The 14,863-nt window shown below is 40.3% G+C and overlaps 1 protein-coding gene across 1 annotated transcript in view; it reads right to left on the bottom strand.

Annotated features, from left to right (window-relative positions):
* Positions 1 to 582: 582 nt before the first annotated feature.
* The window catches only part of LOC105463379 (monoamine oxidase A), an 84,999-nt gene continuing 70,718 nt past the window's right edge, over positions 583 to 14,863 (bottom strand). Inside the window, exons 10-15 of the mRNA XM_011710439.3 lie at positions 11,136 to 11,189; positions 6,669 to 6,726; positions 5,362 to 5,459; positions 3,481 to 3,592; positions 3,215 to 3,277; positions 583 to 3,016 (exon numbers count right to left, since the gene is read on the bottom strand). Coding sequence (XP_011708741.2) covers positions 2,870 to 3,016; positions 3,215 to 3,277; positions 3,481 to 3,592; positions 5,362 to 5,459; positions 6,669 to 6,726; positions 11,136 to 11,189 — 532 coding nt within the window. The 3' untranslated portion in view covers positions 583 to 2,869. The remainder of the gene's footprint in view (positions 3,017 to 3,214; positions 3,278 to 3,480; positions 3,593 to 5,361; positions 5,460 to 6,668; positions 6,727 to 11,135; positions 11,190 to 14,863) is intronic.

Genomic DNA, 14,863 nt, shown 5'->3' on the forward strand with positions numbered 1-14,863 from the left:
TCTCCTGCCCAGTCCTGCCTTCCTCACCCTCTTAGGTGTATTTTCTGAGGATTGTCTTCAATAAACTTTTTGCCCTGACTCTGTATCTTAGAGCCTGTTTCCAGGGAACCCAATCTAGGACAAGGAGTAAAGCAGGGTACAGAAAGACTGAATTTTTTGCCCCTGGCATACCAATAGGCAAAAATATAGCCCTGGCAACAAAATGCATAGACCACATTATGCTGCCATGAAAAGAATGCTTAGAAGCCATCTAATGCAACCCAACCTTTTCCAGATGTGGAGACCGAGAGAACCAAAGTGACTTGCTCAAGGTATCATAAGCTAATTAGGTGAGAAAACTTGGACCAGAATCCACACCTGTGGCCCAGTCAGGCAGGCTACAGTATTTCAGCATTTAATCAGTTCCCAGAAAACCTCAATAACACATGAGAGTCAAACTCAACTTTGAGAATTTGCAGTCGATACCAAACGATTTCCTAAGCCTATCCTCCATGGACAATGCCTCATTGTGACCTCTTGCTATAAGAAGCCATTGAACTTTCCGCATAGAGCTATCAACTCAATACAGGAGTCGAGTCTGTATCGGGGGTGGCAGTGCACTTTATTAACAAACAAAACAGTACCATACAGGCAAAATCTTACTTCAATGGCAAAGCACACGCATAGGTCTACTCCAACATGTAGCACTGGGGCAAACTTCAGACATGGAACATTAGGCACCAATTTCACAACCAGACTAAACATAGTTCACAATCCTTCAATCTATACTCTTCAGTGGAGGATAAGGCCTTATTTAACAGTTAACTGGGACAGACAGATGAAGGTTTAAAATCTAATTCTTGGCCTACCTATGGAGTGGGGCTGACTCAGCCTTCACGGCTGTGAAGTGGATGCCTTAACAGGGCCAAGATGTATCAGCCTCTTAAACTGACTTTCATTTCTCTGGTTCAGAGAAAAGGCTTATGGTATCTTCGTACTGGATGAACTCGCATATGGTGAGAGTCCTCAGCTCCAATTTCGTGTCTAGGCACATCTGGACTGGCATTCATTTTGATATCCAATCCGTAGATTAACAGGGTTAATCTAATTAGAATAAATTAAATGGTTTTCCAAAAAATTGAAAAGGGTAAATCACATACTTATGAGTTCTTCAATATTCAAGACTTTAAATATGTTAACAAACTGATTACTGTTCCAACTGTTGCCAGTTAAGGAGTTTAAGTCAGCATTTCCCAAAAGGTGTGTCAGGACTGAGTTAATCAGTAAGTTAATAGAAACAACTGCAATAGATTAGGGACGAGATTTCTCAAAGCAGTTTGATATAATATGCGGCAACTCCGTATGTACTGGAGCATATCCAATACATTCTCAAAACTCCTAAATTAGCTAAACTGCAAGACAAAGAGCAGTAGAAAAATCCAGCTCTTAGGATAGGCAAAACTTTGGCAGATGTATGCCCTCACACCGGGGTCCAGCAACTTAGGTTTGAATTTATAAGGTTAATGATATAATAAACTGGGTTGGCTGGCTTCCCCTGGCAATTGTTAATTCCCCTTAAATAAAAATATGTTGATACATTTTAAAAAAGAAGCATTTTACGGCTGAAACCTTTGGAAAGGGCTTTTAAAATCTGAGTTTTTAAAATGGGAAAACAAGAAGTGGGCACCCTTCTGGGCCGACATTACTCCTAAGATAGAGAACTTAGTCTTCATATATAAAATGACTCAATTTTGCTTCCTTAAAGCGAGCTTGCTTTAAGGAAATTAGAGCCCTAATTTCTTTTCTGTTTGATAGTCTCAACAAATAACAGTCAAATTTCTCATGTGTATTTCAGTACTCAAGAGAAATTGGCATGCTATGCTAATATTTATGCAGAGGTAACCATGTTGAAGACATATGTAAGTTGAGAGGTATGTCTAATTCTGTGGTCATAGGAAAAAAAAAAAAAAAAAGAAAACTGCTGCTTTCCCGAAGTTGAAATAGAATGTTACAACTGACAAGGATCCATCGGTGTCTAGCTGCCTTCCGGGGGAAGAGAAGATGCCAATTGCAGTTGGTCCCACACAGAGCTAAGCGGGGAGCCCTCCCAGGGGACAGTCCTGCCACTATTTTCCTCTGCTCAACTGGAAAGCTGCACGCAAGTCACAGCAAGTCAGTCTCAACATTCTAACTCAGTTAAACACTCTCCTCCATAAGAAGTGAAAGAGGAAAAATACAAATAAGCTAGCACTGAGACTAGATGTCTAGAAAAGCCGGAGGAATTAGAAGTGGTCAGGAGATTCCTGAGGCAGCAGCTTACAAGATGTCCCCATTCTGGTCTGAGGGTCTGCATGCCACTTATCCCCAACATGTCTTTGCTTTACTATTTCCTGATCCAAAGTGGAGGCTGCTTCCTCCAGGAGGCTGGGAGCCTCTAGGCTCTGTAATGACACTTCACCATTGCCTAAGGGAAGAAAAAGGACAGTCGCAGGCTGGGCCTTCACCTACTCCACCTCCACAGAAAGTCAAATGCTTTGTTTCTGAAATCATCAGGTATTTTGCATTGACGGGAATAAAAATAAGACACAGAAATTGTTTCTGATGAGCACATCACCTTTAACTTTTTAAATCTCAGAAAGTGATCACAAGGCTTTATTCTATCAATTCACATGAGTTGGTTTACACAGACAAAGAAGATGGAGCTTGATCTTACTGAAATTAATTAGGCGATTCGTTGAATTGTTTTTACTTTAACAATGATTGGAACTAAGCCAAAGGTAGTTAAATCCAGTACACTTAAAAATGGCCCAGTGACACAGCCTTTAAATTTGTCAATATTTTCCTTTGGTGATATTGAAAATCAATGAGTAGAGAGCATAGGAATAAAACTTCAAGACCGTGGCAGGAGCTTGTATTTGTACACCACGAATCCCAGGGCAGTTACTGATGTGGAAAATCCAATGATCTTCAGCAGGCCAGAAACAGAAGGCAGGTTCCTCTCCCAGAAGGTGTGAGTGATTTCTACCGCTGGAACGTCCTAGATGAAGGAACACAGATCATGAGCAAAAAACTCATGCTGACATGGAGGAACAAAACACAGCTGCAAGATCCATGCATGGAGACCCCTGGGATAGTTGCATCTATAATTAAATCAGAGGCTAGAAGAAGGGAGATGTGAGTTTTATGTTCCATGATGGGTCTAAGGAGAGAGAGTGCCCAGAGCCACCAAACTGACCTTTGATTCAGGTTCTTGTACCCAGATGTCTTTCTCGTTCACCTTCCCGAGACCATTTAAGACCTGAAAGAAAGTGACCATGGTATTATGAAAAGAGGCTGTAGAGTTTCTACAGATTCAAGGCCCTGCTAGCCACAGATGAGCCCCATGAGTGAGGGGCAGAGAAATGGACATACAGATTCTATCAGTGTCAAGAACTAGCAAGACCAGATGCCAAAAACGTTGCCGTGACTCAGGAGGGAGAGAGCCTGGGCTTTCCTGCTTACCTCCCTAGCTGCTCGTTCTCCAGCCTCAACTGCCCCTTCCATGTAGCCGCTCCACTTTGTGGCAGTCTCTGTACCCGCGAAGAAAATCCTGCCCACGGGTTGACGAATCACCCTTCAAGGGAACCAAGAGGTTACACAGAGTTACTCGGGAAGGTGGGCAGGGTAAACGAGCCAAGCACTGCCCTCATTTAGTCTGCAGAAGGCACAGAAATTCGGACTGTTTAAAAAACACCCATATGACTTAGCCCAAGGTGAAGAGTCACTTTTTGTTTTCTGGGTCTGCGTAGAGGATCTGAACTTTCAAGCCAGGGAGAATCAGGCCATCAGATCATCAATCATTAAAGGGGATGGTGACCTTTGCCAAGCCAGCCAGAGCTGGAATATAAGAACATGTATTCAATCCCCAAATCAGATTTCTTTGCTATGTTTCCTGTTGGCAGTCCATTCTTCTCCCTCTCCTGTCTTTCTCGGGGGAGGGTGCACTCTTCTTGAGAACAGCCACAGATCCAGCTTTGCAGGCACTCCCAGTGTGTCAGGAGGAACTACAGTGGCAAGTGGGAAGACAGGGACGTTAACTGTCATTTCTGGCAAAGGAGAGACCTGAGACATTATATGGGTGTGTCTCTTTAAGAAAACAACCTCTGTACAGTTAGCTTCTCTGAGCTTCTCTAGGGACTGCCTGAGGGCAAGGAAATGGGTCTCCTCTTACAAAGAAGGGCTGGACTGAATGGACAGCTGTCCCCTCCAACTTTCTTGGCTTTGACTCCTGCCATGTCCACAGCTAGTTTCATGAACTCTCCCAAGCTGCACGTCCTGCCCCCCACCCTGATGGCCTTCATCTCAACCCGCTGGCACTCCTTTTTCCAATTCCAGAACCCTGGGCTTCATCTATTCCTTATCTTAGTCTTGTCTTCTAGACTTCTACTTTGATGCCAGAACTAATCCAGTTCATCGATCCTGCTATTGTTAAACAAAGGCGATTTGAATCACTTAAGAAGAAAAAAAAAAAAAAAAAAAAAAAACCAGACCAAAACCTCCTGTAACGAAAAGGTTAATAAATACTTCTTCCTTTTCAGTGGACAAATGTGACCTTGTATTAACATTCTAGCTCTGTCTCTCTGGAAACCAGATGAAGGTGTAATGCCATGTATGGAGGCAGCACCACTTATGCTAAAAGTGCCTCCCCTCCCACCCCCACATTAGTAAACTGCATCCAGGCTGGGAGGACTCTAAATGAATTGTAAATACCTGGTAGGAGGCTATCACTTTGGGCTTCCCTGAGTGTGGTGTCTCTTGTAACTGAGCAAGTCTTATAACTGAGCAAGTTACTGGACACTATGCCTATGAAGCATAGAGATAATGGCTTCCATGGGGCAAGGGGCTTCTAGGTCAAGGTGGACTTCCCCACCCCACGTGGATGTCATTTCCTCACACCTCAACTGTATACAGTGAGGACTCTTTCCCTGAAGAGAACTGTCTGCAGATGCTCTGTTGGCAAGACAGACGTGTTGGATAAACAACGTCCAATGTTGTTCTGTGTTGACTGGCGCCAAGGAGCCTAAGGCAGTCATGTGAGACTAAAATGTCAAGTTGAGCTCACGAAGGCCCCTTGGAGGACACTGCAGCTTGCTTCATTCTCACAAGCACTGTTCACATCTGAAATCCTCCCCACTGTTCTGCTGTTGTTCTATATGCTGACAGCTATTGTTCTATGTAATGACATCTTTATTTTTCTATGGACATCCAGAAATATACAGGTATGATCTGGGACATGAGAAATGGGGATTTTGACAACTATTTCTAGAATTCCCATTGAACTCTGCTTTTCCTTTTAAATTTGGCACAGGTCTTGGATTAATTGGCGTAGTGCTTGTGTAATACCTTCCATATTGAGTCATGATCCCAGGAGGGAAGTACGCCGTGTAGCAGCCCCCAGAGTACTGCTCCTCACACCAGTTCTTCTCTTCATAGTGTACTGGCTGCAGTTCAGTGGGGAAGAAAATGCAAAAGAGAAAACAAAGCTGAAATGCTGCAAGTCAACAATATCGTTGCTTTAACAAAAAGTTTACATTAAGAAAATGAAGAAGATCCTGTTTTTCTAACTCACTCAAGGGGAAACATGAGAGTACCAAGTAATGGCCTTTTGTGAAGGACCATGTGGCAAAACATGTATCCTTTGCTCTTCCCATTTTCTTGATTAGGGAAGACATGGAAGTATTCCAGTATCTGGGAGAGAGGGGTATCCATCCATCCATGCAGATTCTGAAGTCTTTGGAGCTAAGTCTATAGGAAACCCCATCAACAATTCAGCTTGTGGAAAGGTCTGCTCAAATCTCTGGAGTCTCTAATAACAGACTTTACTTCCCCATCTACCAGGCATTATTGCTAAGAAAAGGGTGGGAAGGAGGAGGCAGAAGACAAACAAATGTCTAAGAAAGACTTTTTTCCCAACCCCTTCTCTAAGCTGGAAACATGAATGATGGGAATTCCACTAAAAAGGGGCAATTCAGATGAAAAATGTTTCCTAGGGGACATGAGAGAACCTTCTCTAATTTCCCTGGCACATTCACAAAGTTTTATTATTTGAACAGTTTAGAGGCAAACCCCTGAAAGAGCCCCCAGCTGTTGGTATTTTTTCCAAAAAGACGTAATTTCATTCTCCTAATTGCTTTCAGTGGTGGATTGAAAGCACTGATATTCCTAAATGAGTTGTGAATTGAGTTCACACATGGAAAAATAAATTAGTATGACTTTGACCTGGGAAGAGACTCTAGATTCAGTCCATCTTGTCAAGTACCATACTACTTTGCCTTCGCCAACAAATGATGACATATCTGGAATTTAATTGTGCAGCAGGTAAGTGACACTGACTGAGGACAGGACTGTTCTGGGAACCCATCTCACCCATTCTTGACATGATCCCTGCAGCTCTAGGCTCTCATTACAATTGGCTGCCAGTTATCTAGTGAACATTTAAACAGCCCAAAGGAGTTGTTGTGTCAGAAATTACATGCACCTAACACCAGCTTTTAATGACCTTTTGTGACTGCTGAAGTTTATCCTCCAAGTTAAGCATATCGCTTTATACGCTCTTCATAAGACTGTCAGAAAATCAGAATCTACTTTGCTTTACTACTTATAATGAACAGAGAAGAACTTGCTAGGGATTAAAGCTGGGAGTTTCTTACATGTAAAGCTTCTTGGGATCCCAACACTTTGGCATAGAGCTCACAGATTTTCTTCTTCCTATAAAACAGAGCCAAAAAAAAAAAAAAAATTAGGGAAGGAGTAACTGATGGGTATAGAATAAATCCAGTGAGTTCTAGAGCTCTTGGTATCAACCAGATTTATTACAGAAAAATTAAAATCCAGGGCCTTCTGTAACTGCACAAATGAGCAGTTCCATGAATCCCTGCGCTCAAATTAACTTTCGATGCCTCAATAGTCATTTAATTTGAGGATTCAATGGAATTATTCTTTTCTTTTTTACATTTTTGCCTCTTTCACTACCTAATATGATATCTGCTTGAGATAAAAATGGGAAAAATGGATTCAATTAAGTTTAGCCAGTCCTAGGAACTGATTCTATATAACTTTTCTGGAATATGTAGAATTCTAAAATGATCCCTTTTACAAGTCTATAGTATAAGTGATGATGTCTTTCAACTATCCTATACTTGTGTTTTAATTACCTACAAACATATAAAGCTCATTTAATCTTTTAAGCATAACATAAGATATGCTATAGAGAAAGTATCTACAGTCATTTCAGTCTAGGAATTTGTCACTTGATAGAATGATCTGTGGACCACAGTATTTCAAAGTGTATCTGAGGGATGGGCACAATATGCTAATGTTACCTCAAACACAGCCTTTCGTTGTTCTCATAATTCATTATCTAAATGACTAGCCCAGAACATGGTATTTTCATGTCTGAAAAAATTAGTGGTTGTACTTAAACTCTTTTTGAAATGAAATACATTTTAACTCACAACTACTCATGGTGAATTTTTTTAAAAGGTCTAATTTACTAAAATCACCTGTTTTAGAAATTAATGGTTTTATTTCTGGATTTGTTTGCATAGGTTCACACTGATCCAGTTATATACTTTTCCTATTTACCTTTTATAGTTTTAATATAGTTTAAACATTTGAAAATGCTCTAAAATATTTGTTAAGGGATAACAAGCAACTGGAAAAATATTTGCTTAAAAATGTGGCAAAAGGTTTGAGTCAAATCTATAAGACAAGTATTAAAAGCTGAAGAGACAAAATTATGCAGGGCGGGGGGAGCTCAAGCTTCCTGGTAATAAAGAAATCGAGATTTAGAAATATACAATTTTATGTTGCCAATTACATTAGAAAATATTTTAAAGACAGGCCCCCAATTTCTCTGAATAATGTGGGATAAAGTGTAACCTTATAAATTTATCTAAATCCTCACACTTATACCATTTATATAACTTCCAGAACATTCACCTCATAGGTATAAAGTCAGGAGGAGGAGGCGGATTATAAACTCTGCTTATTGTCACCATTTTCCATGGAAGGTTTTAAGGGAGAGACAAATGCCACTCCTGAGATGATGTCATGCAACATTAGATGGATATTTAGGTGGATAGTTAAATTTCAGGACAGTCAGAGAAAGTCTGGCTTCCTTCAAAGAGCCGCTCACATTATACATAAAAAGTCATAAAGGAAAGGAATAATGGGAAGAAGTCTCAAGACTACTGTCTGCCTGTCTGTCTCTCTCAGCCTGATTCAAGCCCCTTATTTCAGAGATGAGGAAACCGAGGCTCAGGGAACTGCAGAGATTTGTTTGATTTTGCTCAGCTAATTAATAGCAGGGTAAGGCTCTACGCTTCTGAGTAATCTGCCCATAGCAGGTACTCAGGAAATATTTGTTCAGTCAAAATCCATCCTCAGCCTACTATGGTACCCTCTTTGCCTAGTCTATGAAGAGATGACTGATTCTAACATCTACTTCACAAGGGTGTTACAAGCAATAATTCAGACATTTTGAGTTAATTAGAAAATGAAAGTATCGGCAATGATCATTCTAAAAAAGCTCAACAGTACTTAACTTATTACTATTATTATTATTTCTGAGATAGGGTCTCACTCTGTCACCTAAACTGGAATGCAGTGGCATGGTTATGGCTCACTGCAGCCTCAACCTCCCTGGACTCAGGTGATCCTCTCGCCTCAGCCTCCCGAATTGCTGGGACTACAGATACATATCACCATGCCTGGCTAATTTTTCTATTTTTTGTGGAGACAGGGTTTCTCTATGTTGCCCAGGCTGGTCTCCAACTTCTACACTCAAGCAATCTGCCTGCCTCAGCCTCCCAAAGTGTTGGGATCATAGGTGTGAGCCACTGCTCCAGGCCTGCTTAACTTACTTTCTGGATGTGTAATAAAATTTTTATTAAAGCAGAGTGAAACCTGAAATCCAATCAACCTCCACTGTAGTTAGTTTTCATTCATGAATGTTAAAAACAATTATAATAGTTATAAGTCATTATTTACTGTATTTCATATTATTAGAAGAGCCAAGGATGAGTTCATACAAACACAGAAAATTATCTTTCCTTTTCCCTTCTTCCCTTTAAAATTAAAAATTTTTGGAAAAGATATGTAAGGCAAGGATGTTAAAACAATGCACTGATTGATTAATTTGGTTCTAAAAATAACAGAACCTAAGTGATGGCCAAAAGAGGCCACTGTGCAAATCATCTTGTTGAACTTATTCACTGGTTTCTAAATCTGGTTGCTTGTCATAATCACCTGAAAGCCTTGTTGAAATATACAAATAGGCAGGCCCCACCTCAAATCTACTCAATCACAATATATAAGTCTTATAAAAACATATTTTCCAAACATCCTTTGGGATATTTTGATGCAGTCAGATCTGGGAACCACTGTTTTTGTCAATGACATATTCAGTAAGGGTTTTGCCTTACAAGAACTTTTGAGAAGTTCAGCCACTGTGTGGAATCATAACCAAATGTCTACCTACAGGCTGGTATTTATTTTACTATTAATAAGGAGGGAAAGCAGGAAATCCAAAAGAAAATGTCAGCTTAGTGTGGTGTAATTAAAAAGTATGCGTTATATGCTACTCCAGACTTTGTCACAAGCTAGCTGCGATGATTTGAATGTATGTGTCCCTCCAAAATTTAAATGTTGGAACTTAACCTCCAAGATGATGGTATTATGAGGTGGGGGTCTTTGGGGAAATGATGAAATCAGGAAGATTCTGCCCTTATGAATAGATTAGTGCCGTTATAAACGGGCTGGAGGGAACTAGCTAGGCCCTTTCTGCCCTTCTGCCTTCCTCCAAGTGAGGACACCACCTTCATCCCTTTTTGTCCTTCCTCCTTCTGCCTTTTCTGCCATGTGAGAAAGTGCTACCTATGGAACAGGCTCTCACCAAATACTGAATTGAATCTGTTGGCATCATAATCTTGGACTTCCCAGCCTCTAGAACTGTGAGAAATAAGTTTCTATTCTTTATAAATTACCCAGTTTCAAGCATTTGTTACAGTATCACAAATGCACTAAGACACTAGCTATGGAGCCTTGAACAAATCATTCCCTATCACTGGACCCCAAATCCCTCCTCTACTGAGTGAGTAGAGTTAATTTTTAACAACCATGAGATTCCACAATCTCATGGTTGTTTGAATCTCATGGTTGTTGAGATTCAACCATTTACCACTTACAGTGAACAGAGAAGAACCTGACAGGGATTGAAGCTGGGAGTTTCTTCCATGTAAAGCTTACATGCAAACCATGAGATTGTTGAATCTCACGGTTGTTCAAATAAACAAATCCGTGTGCACATGTAGGAACTCATTCTGCAGCCTTTCCCCCACTTCTAAAGTCATCAGAGTAACTCCCAAAGCAAGGGCTGCTAATGGGTTAGCTGTTTAATTTTTTTAATTACATTCAGAGAAAAGTCTGTATTTTTGTGTATGTATTGGACCTCTTTAAAAGCTAGCAGAGGTTTTAGGGCTACCCAGAGGCATCCCTCCAACAGCCAAATAACTCTGATGTTAAAAGGCTAATCTCTCCAGGTAAGATTTTAATTGAACAAAGGATTCCAAAACAAAACAAAACAAATATACCATGACAGAAAGAGAAAGGGAGAAAGAAACAAAACAAAAAGCCACTGTCCTAAAATAAATTTTATATTAGGAAACTTTCAGATAAGGGAACACCAGAACTGTGTACCAGATAATCAGTAGTGAATACTTTCATGTACACAAGTTGCTACAAGTTAAAATACACTTTTTAGAAAGTCCATGTCAGATAATCTTAGAAAAGGATTATGGCCTTGAAAGGGGATTGGGATTCGGTTTTTATAGCTTTTTTCACAGCTAATATTTTCTATTATTTTCTCCATCCATCTCACAGGGAAATCCTACCTCTTAACCATTGTAAAATAAACACAAACATGTAAAATTAATATATGCACATGGGCAAGGGCTAGGTCAAGAGGGCTATAGCAAAATACAAAAGGTTGGTTTGTTGGAATTTTGAGAATATTTGTGAAGTATTGTGTTTTTCCTCATGTTATTCTACTAGTGTCAGTGCAAAATCACAATACAAAGCTAACTTTTTCATCTATTTTTCAGTTATAAATCTCTTACCTTATTTCCTTATGTAGTTTAGCAAGTCGATCAGCTTTCCGGGCAAGAATGAAGCTGGAGAGAGAGGTTACATTGAATGATCAGGTTACAGCTGTTTATCTTAAGAGCTGCCCTTTCTTTTTGAAGTATTCTTAACCTGTAGCTATTCAGCATTAAATGAACTCTCTCAGACTCTCCTCCTCTACTAGGGCAAATGCCACGTTGTCTTTAGTCTGCCTGTGTGTCCAAAACCCCTGCTAGGCTGTGATTCCCTACATGACCAGTGACCTCCTATTCAATATTTTACTTCTAAAGTTTAACATGATTTTTGGCATATAGTAGAAAATCAAATGTTGAATGAATTAATGTTGTGCTAAATGATTATTCTGGTAATGACTGTTGCCTTCTGCCAAATACGTTATCGAAGCTGGAAAAACAAATATAAACATGTGTCTGTAGTGGAGGCCACGGTGGGCCCCCCAGGCCTCCCTTTGGGACCAGGCAATCATCACTCAGCTCACAGCTGAAATCTTCCCCAGTAATTGGACGGGACAGCAGAGAATGCCTTGCTCAAGGTCTCACCCCGCCCCAGAGTTGTCCTGACCTAGATGCAGTTGAAGACAACTCTGAAGGGCCACCCAGCTCCAGAACTTCCAAGGGAATGGGGGAGGCCTTTGTTGGGACAACACTGGAGCTCAAGTTCTGCTTAATCCTTCCGCCATAGGTAGTCATCCCCAGAGCACTTCCCAATAAACCTCCAGCACCCAAATCTCCAGCTCTGTGTCAGCTTCCCTGGAAACTGACCTGATATAGTCCCCAAATAAAGTAACTCAATAAAACTCAGTTATAACCTGCCTGCTCCCCTTTAATCAAATAGATTCTATTTATTATACTGATATTACTCACTGCATGTATATTTAAAAGAATTGAATTGTGACATGAAGTCCTTAGTTATACTATTATTAGAAAGCGTTCGGCTGGGCGCTGTGGCTCATGCCTGTAATCCCAGCACTTTGGGAGGCCGAGACGGGTGGATCACGAGGTCAGGAGATCGAGACCATCGTGGCAAACACAGTGAAACCCCGTCTCTACTAAAAATACAAAAAATTAGCGGGGCGTGGTGGTGGGTGCCTGTAGTCCCGGCTACTTGGGAGACTGAGACAGGAGCATGGTGTGAACCCGGAAGGCAGAGCTTGCAATGAGCGGAGATCGCACCACTGCACTCCAGCCTGGGCGGCAGAGTGAGACTCTGTCTCAATAAAAAAAAACAAAAAAAACAAAAAACAAAGAAAGCTTTAAAAAATCCAAATGATCTAAAGGACAATGAAATTATTTTTCCATTAAAAAATTTTTAAATGTGTATTTCTTTTATTCAAGACCAAAAGGACAGATAGATCAGTGCAAAAAACAGATATTTCCTCCTCTCCCTACCCCCAAATTAAAGTGTTCCTCAAATTGGATTGGCAGTTCCTTTAGGGCTGTTATTTGAGATCACTCTGAGAAGCAAAAACGTATGTTAATGCAGAGAATAGCATTTCAGAGAAAGCTGTGGACTATTTAGGAAATCTGAACTATTGAACTTTATGGAATATAGTCATAATTTTGCATGATTTAACGCCTTAAGTTACAGCTTGTTATTGATTATTTTAGTTAGATTTTGGGTTTATGTAAGAATCAGTATGTTTAGATGTATATAGTATTTTTTAATCATCAATATCTGATAAAAGATTAAATGATTTATCTGAAAACATTTTTAGTCAACTCGTCTTGTATACTTTTTACAGTTCCCTTCCCAAAGGGCAGTTAGTGTTGGTTATTTCTGCCAAATCTCAAGTCATGAATGAAATAATCTCTTTGATCTAATTCCAACTATGGATAAATAAGCTTTAACTTACTTTGGTGTTTTATTGAGGAAATTAAACATGCTGGCTTTGTGTTGGAAATGTTTCACAGTTCTAAAGTACAACGTCCTTTCTAGTTTCCAAAAGGTTATTAGAAACACAGTGCTGGGCAATTACCACCCCTGTCTTCAAGGTTTTCGTGGCTGTGGCCATGAGCAAAGAGCAGGGTGGAGGCAAGTGTCAAGATGAAAGAAATTAGAATATCACTTTCTAAGAATTGCCTAAATAACTCCATTAACAGCGGGTCAGTTATTTGAGCCCTGAATAACCTAGTTAATAATAATGCTGAAGAAAGCCCAAAAGCATTGTACACATAAAAACTTGCACCCACAACCAGCGCTCAATAAATGGTAGCTTTAATTTTTAACACCACATCGCCAAGAAACAGATCATTTTGCTATTCCTCAGTTTCCAAGGAAACTCTCATCTTCTATACTTGGTTCTCTATAACCAATTATTATTATTTTATATTTGTTTTAGCCCCGCTGTCCACAGAACACAACTGTTTAACATTTTCCTTTTATACTATTTATCTTAACTAAAATCATCAAAATATTGAGTTCTACTTTCAAAAAAAAAAAAGAAAGAAAGAAAGCCCAAAATGGCAGAAGACAGCACTATATCTAACTCCTAGGGCAAGAAAAACATCAATGCTCTTCCATTCACAGTTGGATTGGTCTTCACTGACATTCTCCTGAAACCTGTACCTGAACCTCCTGCTTTTCTCTGGTATGTAGAAGATGATGTCAAACTACCCAAACAACCTATATCCTTTTCTGCCCATTGGGGCTAGAGATGAAGAGGATGTGTTATTCCAACGGTCATTATGTTGTAAGCACCTGCCTTTCTCAGGGAGGCTGGTGTTCTTATATGTTACAGTGAGAGAGGTGGTTATAAAATGTCTCATTAGTAACCCAGCAGCACAACCTGCTTTCTAAGTTCCCTGGGATGTGGGTCTGCTCCTTTTGCCTTTGTAATTTTCCTTCAATGACATGATGTGCATGAGTTCACCTTTCCCTTTGAGCAAGAGGTATGCATTTCCCAGGGGTAAAGGGGAGACCACTGGTCTCCCCTTTAAAAGTCACTTGATTGCTACTGAAGCTATGTTCTTTTGTTACGGAGTGGCAGAACAGATCGCCTTTTATTTGCATAGTTTTTGAGGAGGCCAAAAGGCAGGCAACAGGGAGGCTGTGGAACTCCTTAGCAATTCCTTTGTGGAGACCCTACTTCCTTCTCGGGACCCCCTAACCCCCATCGAGTAGGGCAGCTGTGTGCCGGAATGGGAAGAGAAGGGAAGAGCTCTCATTTTCCCTACACAGAACCAGATCCTGGAACATCTGCACACTTCGGAGGTTAAGTGAAGCACCACTGGTGAAGGATAACTAGAGTGACCCACCAGAAAAACTGCCATGCCATCCAATCAAGGCCTGGCTCAACTCTGAACTGTGCCTCCTAATTGGTCAGCTATCTTATATCTTAGGGTGACAACTAACATTTGCTATGTAGCAGATATCTGGAATGGAGAAAAGGATAAAACCGAGAACCCCTCCATTTAGAATTTTTTGATAGAATAAAGTAGTTAGTTCTCATTTCAGAATGGCTGTGGACATTCTGCCTGTAGGCAGGGGTGGCTACCATACTGCCTGTCTAGCTGCTTTTTTTCACTCTGTCCTCAACATGTAAGCTTTGTGTGAGAGAAAGACATACATGGGTACAAGTTCAAAATGGTGTCAATTTTAGTAAAGTTTCCCAGTATTCTTGTGCTACACACAAAACATTACTGCAATATTTTAATACATTACATATTTTGATAGCATTATTCATCATTGCTTGAGCTTAATTCCAAAG

Source organism: Macaca nemestrina, chromosome X (genome assembly GCF_043159975.1).
Source record: "Macaca nemestrina isolate mMacNem1 chromosome X, mMacNem.hap1, whole genome shotgun sequence".
NCBI classification, from domain to species: Eukaryota; Metazoa; Chordata; class Mammalia; order Primates; family Cercopithecidae; genus Macaca; species Macaca nemestrina.